This window comes from Erpetoichthys calabaricus, chromosome 17, assembly GCF_900747795.2.
Source record: "Erpetoichthys calabaricus chromosome 17, fErpCal1.3, whole genome shotgun sequence".
In the NCBI taxonomy this organism is placed as follows: Eukaryota; Metazoa; Chordata; class Cladistia; order Polypteriformes; family Polypteridae; genus Erpetoichthys; species Erpetoichthys calabaricus.
In genome coordinates, this window is record NC_041410.2 from 20,454,009 (window position 1) to 20,473,594 (window position 19,586).

General features: G+C 41.1%; 1 protein-coding gene across 1 annotated transcript; it reads left to right on the forward strand.

Moving 5' to 3' along the window:
- Nucleotides 1–27: 27 nt before the first annotated feature.
- Nucleotides 28–19,159, forward strand: ccnb2 (cyclin B2). Its single transcript, XM_028823381.2, has 9 exons — nucleotides 28–170; nucleotides 14,959–15,075; nucleotides 15,187–15,303; nucleotides 15,675–15,824; nucleotides 15,914–16,072; nucleotides 16,155–16,391; nucleotides 17,454–17,594; nucleotides 17,859–17,969; nucleotides 18,882–19,159. The coding sequence occupies exons 1-9, from the start codon at nucleotides 147–149 to the stop codon at nucleotides 18,990–18,992; spliced, it is 1,167 nt and encodes a 388-aa protein (XP_028679214.1). The 5' UTR covers nucleotides 28–146; the 3' UTR covers nucleotides 18,993–19,159.
- The last annotated feature ends 427 nt before the right edge of the window (nucleotides 19,160–19,586 follow it).

The window sequence follows — 19,586 nt, forward strand, 5'->3', positions numbered from 1 at the left end:
GCCGCCCAATGAGAACACGAGTAGCATTATTTGAATGTGGTGCTGTCAGCTGTTCTACTTATTTTCGGATTTTCTGTTTACACGTAGGACATTTGGTGTGTTTTGTCTTTTTTTCCCTTCGGCGACGGCATTGAATTTGGAGGAGAATGACTCTGGCGACCCGTGCCGCTGTAAGTACTTTCACGTTTCTCCGATTAACGACATTTCCACCATACTGTGCTGGTGCGGAGACGTGTTGAGTGGCCCAATGTAGACTAATGGGGGAGTAGTTTGGGGGGGGTTTAAAATCCATTGAAGCCGCTTTGTGCATATTCACATCTGAAGCTTTCCTTCTGATGTTTTGGTATTTTTTTTCTAGAAAATAGTCTGCATTACCTCGTCTTTTGTAACAAGTCCAGTTCAAGTATCTCTTTTCAAACGCTTGATTTTTTTTTTTAAGGAACTAAAAATATACTGTAACCTTTCATTGTGTGCGTTTATTTTACGGAGGCGTTTGTATTTGGCGAGTAATGTTGTATCCATGGGTTTCTAGGGGGAAGACGCCGTTTAAACAAACCCATTTAGTTAAATCCGCGATTGTGGTTTTACATAAGTCGAGGAGACCCTAAAGAAAATAGCCTTCATTTCGTGTTTTTATAATGATGGGGAATATAGATTGACGCTGTAAGCATCACTATTGCAATGTAATGAGGACAAACTGATAGTTCTGAAATTTTAGGCCTCGGTGTACTTTAGGTGGAACCTTGTGTTCCTTCACTGGAGCAAAACTACAGATGACTGCATTAACAGGGACTATTTAACGTGAAAGACCTTGAACAATTGCATTAAATTATACGGGGAAGTTAAGACGATCTTTTTATTACTGCCGTCGAGTTACAGGAGGGCCCAGCATGCAGACCAGACCTCCCCTTGTGTCTTACAAATGTGGAGCCAGTGTGGCATGGTAGTTAAGGCTTTGGACTTCACACCTTGAAGTTGTGGGTTCAAATCTTGCAATTCACTGTGTACATTTTCATTTATTTTCTTGGCTGATGCTTTTATCCAAAGCGACTTACAAACGAGGTCAACATAATCGAGTAACATTAGGGCCTGTTTGTTCAGCAAGTATAATAGGACAGGTGTATAAAGTTGATTGCCACCAGTGAAAAGATGTATAAACTAATATCTTGCATTCAGAGGTTATAATCAATACAGCAATTGGACAACAAATCAACAATATAAAATCGCTGAACATTTTTTTTTTTTTTTTTTGGTCAATGTAATAACCATGAGCAAGTCCCTTTCGCCTGCCTGTGCTCCAGTTGGACATTCAAAAGAAATGGGAGTCAGTCATTTTTCCAACCCACTATATCCTAATACCGAGGGCGGGGGTTTAGGTCTCCTGGAGCCAATACCAGCCAACACAGGGCACAAGGCAGGAACAAATCCCGGGTGGGGTGCTGGCCCACCGCAGGGCACACACCAAGCACACACTAGGGACAATTTAGGATCGCCAATGCACCTAACTGGCATGTCTTTGGACTGTGGGAGGAAACCCACGCAGACACGGGGGGAACATGCAAACTCCACACAGGGAGGACCCGGGAAGTGAACCCAGGTCCCCATGCTGCGCTACCCACTGCGCCGCCGTGTCAAAAATGGGAGCAATTGATGCAAATGTTGTAAGTTGCTATGGATAAAGCCCCACCACCCAATTTTTTTTTTTCTCTTTTTATAACTAAAACCTTTTGATCCTTAAAGTGAAATTCAAAGCCTGTTATTGCACTGACAGTTAGGGAATGGAGGTTTATATAAAAAGGTGGCCACAGCTCCATTATAGATGTCATTACTTTGTGCCCATCTGTCAAATTTCATCACACCATGAAAAGAGTCCGATAACTGTTGTCCTTTATGTGACTGATTTACTTGACTGTTGTTTAAAATACTGCAATATTTTGTGTAGGATTACATCTTGCCTGAAGAAGGGGCCGGAGTTGGCTCGAAAGCTTGCATATTGTAATCTTTTTAGTTAGCCAATAAAAGGTGTCATTTTGCTTGGCTTTTCTCTACATTCACAATGGCTAACACGGTACAACACCCTAGCACTGTGTGTGTGTGGGAGAATGTGGACTGCACTGATAGAAGGGGCTGATCGGTTGAAAGCAAGCCTCCTATATACAGCAAGCATTTGTTTAATCCCCTAGTTCAAACTACAAGTAGTTGGGCGTAATTTAGGTGTGGTGTGTCTTTGTCAAAGGAATGATTTAATGTAAGAGTTCCTCACTTATTAAATTTTCAGTTGCATTTATACGTACATTGCAAATTGTAGTGAGATGCTGGGTTCCAAAAGCTCAACAAAATTATATAAATATTAAACACCTCCAAACAAGTATAAGAATTTCTGGCGTGGATAAGAGCCCCTACTTATAGGCAACAGTAAGATGGGGTCTGATGAACCTTTTTAAATAGAACAGATCCAGCTTGTGTGGACAAATGGAACATGCTTCTTTCGGCTGCTCCTATTAGGGGTTGCCACAGTGGATCATCTTCTTCCATATCGTTGTCCTCTGCATCTTGTTCTATTACACCCATCACCTTCATGTCCTCTCTCACCACATCCATAAACCTTCTTAGGCCTTCCTCTCTTCCTCTTCCCTGGCAGCTCTATCCTTAGCATCCTTCTCCCAGTATACCCAGCATCTCCTCTGCACATGTCCAATCCAACGTAATCTCGCCTCTCTGACTTTGTCTCCCAACCGTCCAACTTGAGCTGACCCTCTAACGTCCTCATTTCTAATCCTATCCATCCTCATCACACCCAATGCCGATCTTAGCATCTTTAACTCTGCCACCTCCAGCTCTGTCTCCTGCTTTCTGGTCGGTGCCACCATCTCCAACCCATATAACACAGCTTGGCTCACTAGCGTCCTGTAGACCTTCCCTTTCACTCTTGTTGATACCCATCTGTCCCAAATTACTCGACACTTTTCTCCACCCGTTCCACCCTGCCTGCACTCTCCTTCACCTCTCTTCCACAATCCCCATTACTCTGTACTGTTGATCCCAAGTATTTAAACTCCTCTACCTTTGCCAACTCTACTCCCTTCATCCTCACCATTCCACTGACCTCCCTCTCATTCACACACATGCATTCTGTCTTGTTCTGACTGACCTTCATTCCTCTCCCCTCTAGAGTATATCTCCACCTCTCCAGGGTTTTCTCCAACCTGCTCCCTACTATCGCTACAGATCACAATGTCCTCGGCAAACATCATATTCCACTGGGACTCCTGTCTAATCTCGTCTGTCAGCCTGTCCATCACCATTGCAAATAAGAAAAGACTCAGAGCTGATCCCTAATGTAATCCCACCTCCACGTTGAATGCATCTGTCGCTCCTACCGCAGACCTCACCACTGTCACACTTCCCTCGTACATATCCTGTACTTCTCTGCCACTCCCGACTTCTTCCTCATACAATACCACAGCTCCTCTCAAAGCACCCTATCATATGCTTTCTCCAGGTCCACAAAGACACAATGCAACTCCTTCTGGCCTTCTCTAAACTTCTCTATCGACATCCTCCGAGCAAGCATAACATCTGTGGTGCTCTTTCTTGGCATTAAACCATACTGCTGCTCACTAATCATCACCTCACTTCTTTAACCTAGCTTCCACTACTTTCCCATAACTTCATGCTGTGGCTCATCAATTTTATTCTCCTGCAGTTACTGCAGTCCTGCACATCCCCTTTATTAAATATCGGCACCAGTACACTTCTTCTCCACTCCTCAGGCATCCTCTCACTTTCTAAGATTCCATTAAACAATCTGGGAGAGATGGCAGTGGAGTTTTTAACCAAACACCTCCATGCTTCCACAGGTATGTCATCTGGACCAACGGCTTTTCTTTTCTTCATCCTCTTCATAGCTGTCCTTACTTCCTCCTTGCTAATCTGTTGCACTTCCTGATTCACTGTCTCCACATCATCCAACCTCATCTCTCTCGTGCTCTTCATTCATCAGCCTCTCAAAGTACTCTTTCCATCTGCTCAACACACTCTCCTCGCTTGCGAGTATGTTTCCATCTTTATCCTTTATCACCCTAACCTGCTGCACATCTTTCCCAGCTTGGTCCCTCTGTCTAGCCAATCGGTAGATGTCCTTTTCTCCCTCCTTAGTGTCCAACCTCTCGTACAACTCGTCATTTGCCTGTTCTTTAGCCTTCGCCACCTCTCTCGTCACCTTGCGCCTTATCTCCTTGTACTCTTGTCTACTTTCTGCATCTCTCTGACTATCCCACTTCTTCTTTACCATCCTCTTCCTCTGTATACTCTCCTGTATTTCCTCATTCCACCACCAGGTTTCCTTTTCCTCCTTCCTCTTTTCAGATGTCATGCCAAGCACCCTTCTTGCGGTTACCCTTACTACATCTGCTGTAGTTTTCCAGCTGTATGGTAACTCTTCAGTGCCACTCAGTGCCTGTCTCACCTCCTCCCTAATCTCAACCTTGCAGTTTTCCTTTTTCAACTTCCACCATTTGATCCTTTGCTCTTCCCTCACTCTCTTCCTCTTCTTGATCTCCAACGTCATCCTACAGACCCCCATCCTATACTGCTTAACTACACTTTCCCTTGCCACCACTTTGCAGTCGTCAATCTCCTTCAGATTGACTCTTCTGCATAGGATGTAATCTACCTGTGTGCATCTTCCTCCACTCTTGCACATAACCTTATGTTCCTCCCTCTTCTTAAAATACGAATTCACCACAGCCATCTCCGTCCTTTTGGCAAAATCCACTATCCTCTGACCTTCTTCATTCCTCTCCTTGACACCATACCTACCCATCACATCCTCGTCTCCACTGATCCCTTCATTAACATGCCCATTGAAATCCGCTCCAGTCACCACTTTCTGTCCCTTGGGTACACTGTTCATCACTTCATCCAACTCGCTCCAAAAATCTTCTTTCTCACTCATTGCACACCCAACTTGTGGTGCATATGCACTAACATTCATCACACCTCCAATTTCCAGCTTCATAATCATTACTCTGCCTGATACTTTTTTTTTTTTCACCTCCAAAACACTCTTGACATACTGTTCCTTCAGAATAACTCCTACCCAATTTCTCCTCCCATCCACACCATGATAGAACAATTTGAATCCACCTCCTGCCTCCGAACATGTCCCTCCTTCTTTCGGCCAACAGTAGCCCAATTTCTGCCAGGACCCTATTGGCTAACAGTACTGGTGGCGGTCGTTGTTAACCTGGGGCTTGACCAATCCGGTATGGAAATTTTGTATTGTTGTCCACATATTGATTTGGCAAAAATTACACCGGATGCCCTTCCTGACGTAACCCTCCGGACAAATGGAACATACTGATTGATATTTAATTGTAGGGCAGATGATTCCTCATTGGCGTGTCAGTAACAGAGTGGGTTATATCTATTGCAGAGCCGAGTTGCATCATCCTTCTTGGTTATCTCCGTAGGCAGGAACGTGGATTGTCAGTATTTCAATGTCTGGACACCAGTTTTAGTTTTATGGGCTTTATTTTATTTATTTATTTTTTTTAAACCATTGCTCATTCACAAAAATTTCCAGTCCCCCTCATGCCTTTTTATTGTATCAGATCAAACCTAAATGGTATTAAAATAGTGTCTAAAATAAGTTTAATCAGGTTCTCCGTAGTACCCAAAATCCCTCAGTACCAGAACTTGTCTGGCAACTGTTCATCCAGCTTATTTAAAAGGGATGGAACATTTCAAGTTTATGAAGGCAGGTTAGTTCTGAAGGGTACTTTTTTGGACTGCTTTTATGAATATGGAGTCTTCCAGCACATGATCTGACATTAAAACAGACTAATCCCAAACCCCCCATTGATTTTGGACAGATCTGTTTAAACCTGCTGTGCACATATTATAGAACGGTCATAAGAGTCCTTTGTAAATTAAGTTATCTAACAGGGTAACATTTTTTTTGACAGTAATATGGGATGCCTTTTACTATTAATTTCTTAGTTGTAGATTTTAGTTTTGTTTTATGGTTATTATACAAAGGAACTGTTAAGCAAAAGGATTTGGCCTGTTTGCCATGTTGAAAGTAAATGTTGATTCCTTCAGCCAGTGCTGCTTCACAAGTTGCACTTTAGAACCTCACATGCACAGCTTTAAGTCCAGTCCTATTAAACATACACCTTTACTGTCATAGTGTATTTCAAAGAGCATTTTCAGTCTTCCAATCATTTTTTTTCCTTCACCATTAAACACTTGGAAAATGTATGTCATAATTTGCTAATATGAGCAGGTCTTGTGTTCTAGTGATCTTGTCACATAGCAGTCGCACACAGAAATGAGGATTAAATCCAAAAGGTAACTTAACCCTGAAATTCAGTTCATTATCTAGCAACACTCATCTACTTACAAAGCAAAGTAGGTTTGAAGCAGATGAATTGATCGCAGCTGTCATTAATGCAGAGGCCTAGTGCAGTATTCGCTTTGTCACTGTTTTCAGTCTTTCTTGTGCACATGTCACTGTAGGTATCCAGTGGCACAAATCAAGCCAACCCCAGGAAGGCCACGAGATCTAACCCCGTGTTTGTATGACGTCTATCGAGGAACCGGTCATCTGTTGTGCATTTTTGTGCTATAATTATGCCATTTCTAAGTCCATGAGGTACAGTGTCATCAAAAACTTAAGCTGTGTGAGAATAAGATTGAGCTATACAGACTTTAAAGGATGAACCACATGTATTTGTGATTTAATGTATAGTAATGCTTCACTGATAATTGTTTAGTTTCTGTGTAAAAGTGTTGTCCATTTTTGCAGATTTCCCAAGTTCCACCTTGCATAAAAACTGATTGATCACTGAGAGATGTAACTCCTTCATAACTGGTGACCCATAAGGGTGTTTTTTTAATATTCTGAAAATGTTTGAATCCTCCAGAACGGCGGTTCCCAAACTCAGTACTGGGGACCCACTGTGGCTGCAGGTTTTTGTTCCAACCAACTTCCGTTTTTCATTGGACTCTTAGCCTAATTGAGTTATTTCCCAGTTTGTGTGTTTTGGAGTCAATGTTGAAATTACTAAGTTTGGTAGACATTTATTAAAATAACTACATATTCCCCATTTAAAAAACCAAAAAAAAAAAACCGCATAAGTCATTAAGTGTGTTCAGTCTAATTTTTGTGCTTTTCCAGGTGTTCTGGTTATTTAATTGATGATTTACTAATTAGTGGGTCTGACACTGAAGTCATTGCAGCTTTCATCATCCTAGGTGTCTGCTATGCTAGTTGTCACATGGGGTTAAATGAAAGGAGCAAACTACTCCAGAAAAGGGGAAAATAGGAACACGAGAGTTAAGCATTTATAGCTTTAGAAAAAAATATAGTATTTCTAAATGTCAATGTAAAAACCATACTGTTTTTTCTGAGTGCAGAATAAGCATAAAAAAGACCAGCTAATTAACTCGATTATCACCGATTATGAATCTGTTTGGAACAAAAACCTGTAGCCAACAGTGGGTTCCCAGGACTGAGTTTGGGACCCACTGCACTAGGGAAATGTGCTCTGGTTCTGCATGTGGTGGTATATAGCAAGGTAGAAGTGCAGAGTGCCTGTAGTGAAAGTGGGGTTTAGAGTATTGATTGAACTGCCTAAGATAGATAGATAGATAGATACTTTATTAATCCCGATGGGAAATTCACAGTTGCATTCTAAATCTAGTGGTCTGTGTTTGCTTCCAACCGCTCCAAATGAGGAATGGAAGCAGAGTGCTGCTGTCCAAATGAACTTCTCTACCAAGTAGAAGTGTATTCCTTGGATGTTGTTTTAAAGCATTTTGGGTGAAAGCAGAACTGAAGTCTTCTTGCTGTTTTTAGCTTCATCTGAATCCTGTCACCTGCCCCCAGAGAAATGATGAAATGCATCTTCTCCTTTCCAACCCCATTAAAAAATGTGCCTATCCCTACTGTATACATCACTTTTTAGTTTGATAACTTGTAATTTAATTCATTACATTTTATCATGTGCATGGAGGTTTTGCTTTTAGTATTGTTTTTTTACCAGCAGTTCTAACTTGAAATTCAATGTGTGTTTTGTGATTGCAAACTGAAATGTGTGTATTGATGGAAAGTTATCTTTCAGAGCTGCAATTTAAAATTTTATTGTAGCAATTTAAACTTGGGTGTGGAGTGATAGGATTGCTGTTTGTGTGCTGGAAAACATTTCTGGCATTTGAAAAATGTTAATGCCTCATCTGATTTTTGGAGTTTTAATATCAATCTGCTTAAGTAGGATTTGTAAAGAACTTTTATTTATTTATTTAAAGATGTGTCTGGTGTTCAAGTACAAGGTTTTGTTTCCTAAATCAGTATTTCAATCTTGATTTGTAAATTTAACTTGAGGAGCAGCATGTATATTGTGGCTTTCACCCACCATACATGTTTAGTTTAAATGTGAACAGGCACTGTTTGTCTTTGTACTGAAATTCCATGTTAACAAATGGGTGTGATAATATTTTGATACTGCACATATTGTGGTGTTTGAATAAAGTTCATGTCTCTACAATCATGTGTTTCTGTGCAAATCTGTGACCCAAGTGTGACAAGTGGTACCAAAAGTCTCTCAGACTGATGTTGCAATTGGTGACGATTTGACTGAATTGCAAAAGACTGTTATCTTTGAATGGAACACTGATGTGGTTTCAGACTTGCCAGGCGTGACTAATCTTGCAGAACATAAAATCACTACTGAACCTGGTGTTAGGGTGCAGATGCGCCCATGTCGGATTCCGGGAGCACGATGGAATATTGTATGCGAGGAAGTCAAAAAGATGCTGGCATTGTGTGTAATTCGCGAAAGTAAAAGTGACTGGTGTAGTCCGGTCGTATTAGTCCCAAAACAAGATGGCTTGGTTCGCTTCTGTATCTACAGTGGTGTGAAAAACTATTTGCCCCCTTCCTGATTTCTTATTCTTTTGCATGTTTGTCACACAACATGTTTCTGATCATCAAACACATTTAACCATTAGTCAAATATAACACAAGTAAACACAAAATGCAGTTTGTAAATGGTGTTTTTTATTATTTAGGGAGAAAAAAAAATCCAAACTTACATGGCCCTGTGTGAAAAAGTAATTGCCCCCTGAACCTAATAACTGGTTGGGCCACCCTTAGCAGCAATAACTGCAGTCAAGCGTTTGCGATAACTTGCAATGAGTCTTTTACAGCGCTCTGGAGGAATTTTGGCCCACTCATCTTTGCAAAATTGTTGTAATTCAGCTTTATTTGAGGGTTTTCTAGCATGAACCGCCTTTTTAAGGTCATGCCATAGCATCTCAATTGGATTCAGGTCAGGACTTTGACTAGGCCACTCCAAAGTCTTCATTTTGTTTTTCTTCAGCCATTCAGAGGTGGATTTGCTGGTGTGTTTTGGGTCATTGTCCTGTTGCAGCACCCAAGATTGCTTCAGCTTGAGTTGACGAACAGATGGCCGGACATTCTCCTTCAGGATTTTTTGGTAGACAGTAGAATTCATGGTTCCATCTATCACAGCAAGCCTTCCAGGTCCTGAAGCAGCAAAACAACCCCAGACCATCACACTACCACCACCATATTTTACTGTTGGTATGATGTTCTTTTTCTGAAATGCTGTGTTCCTTTTACGCCAGATGTAACGGGACATTTGCCTTCCAAAAAGTTCAACTTTTGTCTCATCAGTCCACAAGGTATTTTCCCAAAAGTCTTGGCAATCATTGAGATGTTTCTCAGCAAAATTGAGACGAGCCCTAATGTTCTTTTTGCTTAACGGTGGTTTGCGTCTTGGAAATCTGCCATGCAGGCCGTTTTTGCCCAGTCTCTTTCTTATGGTGGAGTCGTGAACACTGACCTTAATTGAGGCAAGTGAGGCCTGCAGTTCTTTAGACGTTGTCCTGGGGTCTTTTGTGACCTCTCGGATGAGTCGTCTCTGCGCTCTTGGGGTAATTTTGGTCGGCCGGCCACTCCTGGGAAGGTTCACCACTGTTCCATTTTTTTGCCATTTGTGGATAATGGCTCTCACTGTGGTTCGCTGGAGTCCCAAAGCTTTAGAAATGGCTTTATAACCTTTACCAGACTGATAGATCTCAATTACTTCTGTTCTCATTTGTTCCTGAATTTCTTTGGATCTTGTCATGATGTCTAGCTTTTGAGGTGCTTTTGGTCTACTTCTCTGTGTCAGGCAGCTCCTATTTAAGTGATTTCTTGATTGAAACAGGTGTGGCAGTAATCAGGCCTGGGGGTGGCTACGGAAATTGAACTCAGGTGTGATACACCACAGTTAGGTTATTTTTTAACAAGGGGGCAATTACTTTTTCACACAGGGCCATGTAGGTTTGGATTTTTTTTCTCCCTACATAATAAAAACCATCATTTAAAAACTGCATTTTGTGTTTACTTGTGTTATATTTGACTAATGGTTAAATGTGTTTGATCAGAAACATTTTGTGTGACAAACATGCAAAAGAATAAGAAATCAGGAAGGGGGCAAATAGTTTTTCACACCACTGTATTTCAGGCACTTGAATAAAGTACCAAAATTTGATGCTTATTCAATGCCCCGTGTTGACGAAATGTTGAAAAAACTGGGTCAGGCCTCCTATATCTCTACTCTGGATCTCACGAAAGGTTACTGGCAGGTGCCATTTGAGGCTGACAGTTGCGAAAAAACAGCATTTGCGACCCCTGACGGACTTTTTGAATTTACTAGACTCCCATTTGGTCTTGATGGCGCACCTCTAACTTTCCAGCATATGATGGACCAGAGCTTGCGTCCTCATTCCGAGTATTCCGGGGCGTATCTCGATGTCGTGATTTTCAGTAATGATTGGCAAACACTTTTAGAACGTCTCCATCCTTGAAAGGTGAAGACCGGCTGGTTTGACGGCTAACCCCAAGAAATGTAAATTGGGTATGTCTGAGACTCATTATCTGGGCTACTCTATGGGCAGGGGTTTACTCCGACCTCAATTCAGAAAAGTGGAAGAGATGCTTGCTTATCCACATCCAGAAACGAGTACATGCCTTTCTGGGGCTTGCAGGTTATTACAGAAGATTCATCCCTGATTTTGCAAATAGAGCGGCACCTCTTTCAGATCTTGCTAGAGGCAGGAAAAATCGCCCTGTTGTATGGACAGACATTTGTGAACGTGCCTTTTGTGATTTGAAAACTGCTTTGTCATCTTGTCCAGTTCTGTAGAATCCCGGCTTCTCCAAGGATTTTGTTCTACAGATAGACGCAAATGCATTTGGTGTAGGCGTTGTCCTGTCTCAGGTTTTTGTTGGGAAGAGCACCATATCACATTTTTGAGTTGGAAATTGCTTCCTAGGGAGCGTAATTATTCAACCATTGAAAAAGAATGCTTGGCAGTAAAATGGGCTGTGGAAGCGCTTCGTTATTTATGGGGTCGAAATTTCACATTAGTGACCGATCATGCTCCACTTCAATGGTTATACTGTCGGAAGGAAACAAACTCTTGTCTTATGAGATGGTTTTTGGGTTTGCCACCTTAGTTTTACAGTGAGGCATCGACCCGACTCTGAACATGCTGATGCCCTGTCACGCTTGTTTGAGCCAGGTTTGGAATGTTGCTTGATTCACGAAAATGTGAATAAAGCTCGGTGAGCTGGGGGCTGATCGCACCCCAACAGGTGTTTTATATTTAAAAAAAAAAAAAAAAGACACTGAAAGTCATTGCTCCCTTGCTTGCTGGGCTTACTTGTGGCTGATCTATTGCGTGATCCGCTTGGTACTTCGCAGACTTAAAAGTCCAAACGGCACCTGTCAGTTTCTGATTTTGCTTCTCTCTCTCGCTCTCTCTCTCTGACCTTCCTTGCTCCTGACGTACACACTTTTGATGAGGAAGATATATTTGCATTCTTTTAAATTGTAAGACGGAACTGTCAACTGTCTTGTCAAGGAGTCGGTTTAAACCTTTATTCAAACGCATGCCTTTTTTTTATATAATATGTGTTCCTGTTTCTACAATCTCCTGTGTTCCTGTGCAAATCTGTGACCCAAGCGTGACAATATCCACATTTGCTCATGGAGTGTAAATCTGTCCAGTTTATGTAATTCATGTCGACATGCTTTCCATACATGCTCATTTTGGGATCACAGGTCAGCCAGATGAGGTGCATTTGGAAACTTTTTTTTTTTTTTTTACTGTAGTAGTACAGTTAGCCGCACGCTTAAAAAGAAGCAACATTTATTGGACTTGCCAACACACAAACTTGGGATTGATTGCAGTCATGCACTGGGAATGCTAGAAAGGTTTTTGGAACAATAGCCAGCTATCTTGGTAGCTGTGCATACTGTGTATGCAGTGAGATTGCTGTGTGACTGGCATCCAGTGTGCTTGCAAGACATCAGTTAGAATCTGGTGCTCGGTTGTCCTAAGTTAGGGCTGGTAGTGCTCTAGGTGGGGGCCTGGTGTTGACATAGCAGAGTTCAGAGGGGTCTGTACATACTGTGCATAGGTAAGTGCAAAAGCCCATGTAATGTTATCTGTGTTTGCATAGTTAGATGTGTGCCCCCCTGACCTCCATCTCTGCCCCTTTCTGCATCCTGTGGTGAGGGTTACTCATAATAAAGTGCTTCTTCCCATAGAAAGCCTTAATGAGTGTATTGGGACATCGACTCGACTGGACTGGATGTGAAAAATGAAGATAAGCAAAACTCTAGATGTGAATCTCTGCCCTGCTTAATTGCTACAAGATTGATCTTAAGACTAAGATTCGATATCAATTTTTTTTTTTTAAATGAAAGCTGATCAATCCTAAATTCAACTTGGATCAGTACTAAAAACACTAGTGGGATGGATGGTGTTTTGTTTTTTTTTTTTTTTTTTTTTTTTAAAGCCCAAGTTTGTTTTACAATTCCTGTATATGTAGTGTACATGGATGTGAATGAAGGTTAAATGCTTAGTTGATTTGACAATGAAAACCACTTAGAAAGTAATACGTAAGCCCCAGCCCCTTCGGGACTGCCTTTCCACAATGAGCTTCAGAGAAAACAGAATAACATCAACATGCAGTTTAACAAGGAAGCTATAAATCAAATTTGTACAGTTTAATCAAATAAGGATTATTACAGCAACTTCGACACAGGTAAAAAAAATTTTGGGACCCTTCCTTGCTGCTGATTTATTTGGCACACCGCATTGTGCCTAATGAGAATTAATAAATGCAATTAGTGTTTCTGTACTTGGTGCCTTTTTAGTAACACAGAAATTCAAGCAACAGTAGTCCAGTAGAGACTGGAATGTAATATATGGACCCACAAGTGTCAAATTTCTTGGGTTCAGCACTTTGGCAAGTACAATACAGTAATCCCTCCTCCATCGCGGGGGTTGCGTTCCAGAGCCACCCGCGAAATAAGAAAATCCGCGAAGTAGAAACCATATGTTTATATGGTTATTTTTATATTGTCATGCTTGGGTCACAGATTTGCGCAGAAACACAGGAGGTTGTAGAGAGACAGGAACGTTATTCAAACACTGCAAACAAACATTTGTCTCTTTTTCAAAAGTTTAAATTGTGCTCCATGACAAGACAGAGATGACAGTTCTGTCTCACAATTAAAAGAATGCAAACATATCTTCCTTTTCAAAGGAATGCGCGTCAGGAGAGAGAGACTGTCATAAAGACAGAGGAAAGCAAACAAATCAATAGGGCTGTTTGACTTTTAAGTATGCGAAGCACCGCCGGTACAAAGCTGTTGAAGGCGGCAGCTCACACCCCCTCCGTCAGGAGGAGAGAGAGAGAGAAACTGAAAAATCAATAGGTGCCCTTTGAGCTTTTAAGTATGTGAAGCACCATGCAGCATGTCGCTTCACGAAGCAGCTGCACACAGAAGGTAGCAACGTGAAGATAATCTTTCAGCATTTTTAGACGAGCGTCCGTATTGTCTAGGTGTGCAAACAGCCCCCCTGCTCACACCCCCTACATCAGGATCAGAGAAAGTCAGCGCAAGAGAGACCGAGAAAAGTAAGTTGGGTAGCTTCTCAGCCATCTGCCAATAGCATCCCTTGTATGAAATCAACTGGGCAAACCAACTGAGGAAGCATGTACCAGAAATTAAAAGACCCATTGTCCTCAGAAATCCGCGAAGCAGCAAAAAATCCGCAATATATATTTAAATATGCTTACATATAAAATCCGCGATAGAGTGAAGCCGCGAAGCGCGATATAGCGAGGGATCACTGTACTCAGTCTGCCGTATATAATGAACATCATAGGCGATACTTGAAGAATGGACAGGTGTAGGTTTTTTTGTGTGTTAGCATTCATTTATAGGAGTGACTTAAGCGCCCACAAGCTAGGACTGTCTAGACAACTCGGAATATACACACATCAAAAGAATGAATGGCACAACTCCTTCAGTACTGCCCCTCGGAATGGATTTTTTCATATCTCTTCACTGATCCTGGCTAGTATTTGCTTTTCTGCAGTAGCTGGACATTTTTTTTGCATTTTAAATCTGTTTCAGTAAGAATATTAAACTTTCTTTCGTTATGATGAAGTTCAGTCTGTAGTGATATTTCTATTGTGCACATGGCCTTTTGGTCTGTTAATCTCTTGCCCCAACAATGAGAAGAGTCGCCGGAACTTTTCACCCAATTATGCAGTGTTTCTTATTCAGTTGCCTAACCAGACTTAGTGGTACAAATTGTTACAAATCTTAGCACGGTTTTACTGTGGACTCGTAAACTGATTTCATATATCAAGTGATAAACGTGTTCGTTCCATGTGGTTTGTCTATTTTTGATGTTCATCTGGTTAGTAGTAGTGTATGTGTATACCTAATAATATATAAAACAAAACACTTTTGTTCTAGGTAATTTCAACCTGCTGCTTTACAGGGTTTTATTTTTTAATTTGTGCATATTTGACTTATACTAAAGCTCTATAGAAGCAACTGCCTTTCTATTCAACAGAATGTCCGGGATGTTGAAAACATGGTTGGTCCAAAGTTGAAGTCTCAAGGAGAAATGAAAAGAGCTGTTTTGGGTGAACTCTCCAACTGGGCTGGTGTCAAAGGAGGGCTGGTGAAGGTCAGTATGACAGCAGAATAGGGTTTCCTTTTGCTGGTGCACAATATTTGACTTGCCTGAATTTTAACTTGCGTGTTAACTTTTTTTTTCTTCTTTCCCTCCCACTCTTAGAAAACGGAGAGCTTTAAAGCATCTGTCATGAAGGGACCTCCTGTGGCAGCAACAACCAAGCCCACAGTAAATCTAACTGTAAGGGAGAGGGCGGCTGCAACAAAAAATATTGTCCCTGTAAGTTGAGTCCTCTCCTTGCCATTACTGAAGACCCTCTGTCCAATTTGACAGATCATAAGCAAGTAAAGCAGTAAATTGTCATGATCAGTTTATCATTCGAATTGTTGGGGGGGGGGGGGGGATTCCGTTAGCTAGTTGGTATTAAAATATAAATGTGGGGGTGTGTTCTCTCCCCTTCCCCAAACACTTATCAAAGCGGACTTGTTTTAGAATTTTTCTTGTATCTTTAAGACTGCCTATCCTAAAAGTCTCAAACTACTGTAAATTGTCATGTGTCCATATGTAATTTTTAGGCACAAGTATTCCTTGCTGGGGTATCAATTCTGTGCCTTGACATTTTTAACTGGTAACTGTTTCATGTATTGTAGACATCAAGAAAAAACCCTGAGGAAGAGCTCTGCCAGGCTTTCTCGTGTGCTTTGCTGAATATACATGACATTGATGTTGACGATGCAGAAAACCCTCAGCTTTGTTCTGAATATGTGAAGGATATCTACCAGTATTTAAGGCAACTTGAGGTACAGCTTTTTACTAATGTTGCATTTTAACAAAATCTCAAGTCTGTATTTTATTTTATTTTTTTTAAATTCCCCCTCTCTCCTTAAAGCTGCAGCAGTCTGTTCGCCCTAGGTTTCTTGAGGGTCAGGAAATCAATGAGCGTATGCGAGCAATTTTGCTGGACTGGCTGATTCAGGTCCATTCAAGGTTTCAGCTTCTACAAGAAACCCTCTATCTGACAGTTTCTATACTGGATCGGTTTCTGCAGGTTGGTTTCACACCAGCTAACCCTGAAGCGGCACAGGCTGCCATGTTTTATTAACTTTTTTTTTTTTTTTTGGTCTTTCTAGATTCAGCCGGTCTCTCGTAAGAGGCTGCAGTTGGTTGGTGTGACTGCTATGTTCATTGCATCAAAGTATGAAGAAATCTATCCCCCAGGAGTCGGAGACTTTGTATACATAACTGATGACACCTTCTCTAAAGCTCAAGTGTATGAAATGGAAATCTTGATCCTCCAAGTTCTAAACTTTGAATTGGGTCGCCCTCTTCCACCACACTTTCTCAGACGGGCCTCAAAGGCTGGCCATGTAAGGACTTATTTTGGGACAGTTTTTTTGTATAGGTTAAAGATTAGTGGAGCTGTAACGTATTTCAAAACCACCTGTATGCATCCACCATTTTTTTTCCTGATTTGTTCACCACCAAAGTGTCCTTTTACATAGTGGCTGCTGTGAGTTGAGTTTTTCATGCAGAGGAGACTGGAGACCGTAGGAAACACCGTAGGGTCAAATTATTATACATCTGGTGTATAAAATCTACATATCTGTAATTTAGCTGGTAGTCTGTGTCACACTAAAGTGGTACAGAAATGTGCTTCGCTGAGATGTGGAAATTGACTTTTACGTTTAACCCTATTTTGGTAATCTCAATGCTTCAAAGCTTTGACCTAAATGGGACCTGTAAAGCATTGGCGTTAAACAATGCATCTGTAATGAGAGAAATGTACAAAGCAGTTTGGGTTTTTCTCCTGGCTTCCATATCTGTGATTCTAAATCCCAAAGTCCATCCTATCCACTAATCCTCTCCCCACTGCAAAGAAGATAGCTTTCCTGTACATGCAATCATTAAATGTACAAAAAATTGAAGATCAGGTTTCACAATTCAAAACTGGTTCCAAGGCAGGGTTCAAAAAATAGACCCTTGAACAACGTGTCTCCCTTTCCAGAGGTTCTTTCTAGCTGGGAATATGAAAATTTGATCCTAAATTATTCCTATACCTTCTCGGTCTAACTTCCAGGAAATGCCGTAATTGTGAGAGAGACGCTAACAACATTCATGCTTTTTTTTTAATCCCTGGTTAGCCTATAAATGCAACTGTCATTTTATGACCACGTCCGGTGATTGGACCCCTGGTGGAGCAACAAAAATACTTCAACAGTAGTTGTGCCACGTTACGCAGGGTTGGGTCTTTTGTGGATGTGTCATCTCCAGTATATTTCAACATGCAGGAAAGTCTTAAATCAAACTGGATCTTTCCTCTAAGTTAAGGCTAGTGTTTACTGTGTCCTCTGGTGTTCCATTAGCTCAAGTTTTTAATTCAAGTGTCCAGGGTCAATTGAAGTTGTATAATTTTTTATTTTTTTTAAAAGGTGGATTCCAAAAAGCATACCCTTGCCAAATACCTCATGGAACTTACTTTGCTGGATTATGTGATGGCCCATTATCATCCGTCTGAAATTGCAGCTGCTGGGTTGTGTTTGTCCCAAAAACTTCTGGATGGTAGCACATGGGTAAGTGCATTTTTGACATGTTGTGGTTCCGCTGTCTCTTCAGGACACTTGGCAAAATCTAATTTGTTGCTCCTTGATCTGTATGTGGTGTCAGTTTTCCTTCTAATCTTTCCATGGCACAGAAGCTGCGTTGCTCCTCACTTAGGGGGCGGTGGAATTTACAATTTGCCTAGTACAGGCCAACTTAAGGTTGTGTTGGCGTGAGTGGAAATTTTGTGCTGGCCTGGTTTAGCTAGTAATGCTTTTGTTGATCTTCTCTTACAGTCGCCAGTGCAGGTGTGCCATACCGGCTATTCCACGGAGCATCTAGAGCCCATTATACAGCACATGGCCAAAAATGTGGTCAAAGTAAATGAAGGCCTGACAAAATATGTGGTAAGCAGAAGTGTTTATCCTTGTAGACAATGTAACCAAACTCTAATGAAAGGGGGGTGTGGGGTTCAATGCAACAGGGACGCTGTGGACCATTTTAGATTGGTGTGCTAGTGGCAGTTTAGGGGGAGATGCTACAAATCTGTAGACCTGAACTGAAGGACTAAGGCATTGTTCTAACCCCCACCAAAAAAAACCGCTATTGCAGAATAAATCCACTTCTCTTTTTGACATGATGTACACCAGGCTGTCTGTCTATGGGCACTTTGCTGTGCTGCATTGCATTCTGATTCATCTGACGTGCTTGGAGTAGAATTTTTGAACTGTTCTAATTGTTCATTTGTTTTATATAAAAGATGTCAGCTTAAGAATGGCAAGTAGAAATTGTTGCTTGATTTGACTTTAAATGTCAGTTTATTTTCAAGGATTGCCATTTTTGACAGTTCTTGGTTTAAATATTTTGATTTTTATAATTCTTGGTGGTCTGCATTGTCCTTATTACCTGTAGAGGTGGTACATTTTCTGGGTAGTGTTGACCACAAATTTTAACTTGATCCTTGCACTGCTTACTGTGGATCAACGCACCCACACCCCCACCTAACCTATAAATGAGTCCTACCTTTTAAAGTAAGAGATTGAAGTAGAATTGGGCACATTTTGGAATTTGGTATACAAAACGAATTTTATATGCAGTGAGAATGTCTGGGGCACTCGCAACCCCCCAATTAACCACATTTTTAAAGTCCTTTCACTTCTGGAGAGGAGGCCGTTCTAATTGCTTGGTATATATTTGGTCAAAGAGGCCCCCACACACTTTTGAAGGTGGTGGTCCTAATATTCCAGGTCTATCTTATCTTATCCACTCGATCTGCACTAATTCTGTGGAGTTTTAAGAACATGCATTGGTTCTTTCAGGCTGTGAAGAACAAATACTCGAGCAGCAAACTCCTGAAGATCAGCACAGTCAAAGAGCTCAACTCAACGTTTATCAAGGAACTTGCTGCACCTCTCCTGAAAAAGAATTAATTCCACATCAGCCCAGTTCCTGAATGCACTTTCTGTACAGACTTTTAAAAATTTTTCATGGGCAATGTTGCTGATGTAAATAGACTTTTAAAGTTTTTATGTTCAGTTTTATCCTTTTTGTAAAATAAATTTGAGTACCACTTTTCTCCCCTCCCAAAGCTGCTTTTTTTTTTTTTTTTTTTTTTTTTTTCAGCTAATGGCTTTGATTAAAATTTTTTGTTTCTTTAACCTTCAGATGTCTCAAATGAATGTTTCTGGTAAACGTAGCGTTGAAGCAAAGCAGTGCCATTCTACAGTAATCCCGCAAATCTCCTGGACGTTTTCACAAGACGAAAGGAAGTGATGATCGGTCTTTAAAGCTGTGGTGCGTGCATGGAAGCCGCTTCCGTTGTCACACCTGAAAGAGATTCGCATGACAGAACAGAATTCAATACAAACAATAGAGATGTGTGACAAAAATAGAAACCAATACAAACAATAGGGACACAAACAGTCGCGTGTGACAAAATTGCACAGCAGCCGCATCAACAAAAAGTGTGCCAGAAAATCCAAGGACCTTTTTTAGTAATCTTCAGCTGTGCCAGTAGGAATACT

Excerpts from the sequence above, each read along its gene's own strand:
- ccnb2 (XM_028823381.2), top strand. The coding sequence starts at position 147 with ATGACTCTGGCGACCCGTGCCGCT. Across the intron at positions 15,076-15,186 it reads TCAAAGGAGGGCTGGTGAAG|AAAACGGAGAGCTTTAAAGC; the intron begins GTCAGTATGACA and ends TCCCACTCTTAG. Across the intron at positions 15,304-15,674 it reads CAACAAAAAATATTGTCCCT|ACATCAAGAAAAAACCCTGA; the intron begins GTAAGTTGAGTC and ends CATGTATTGTAG.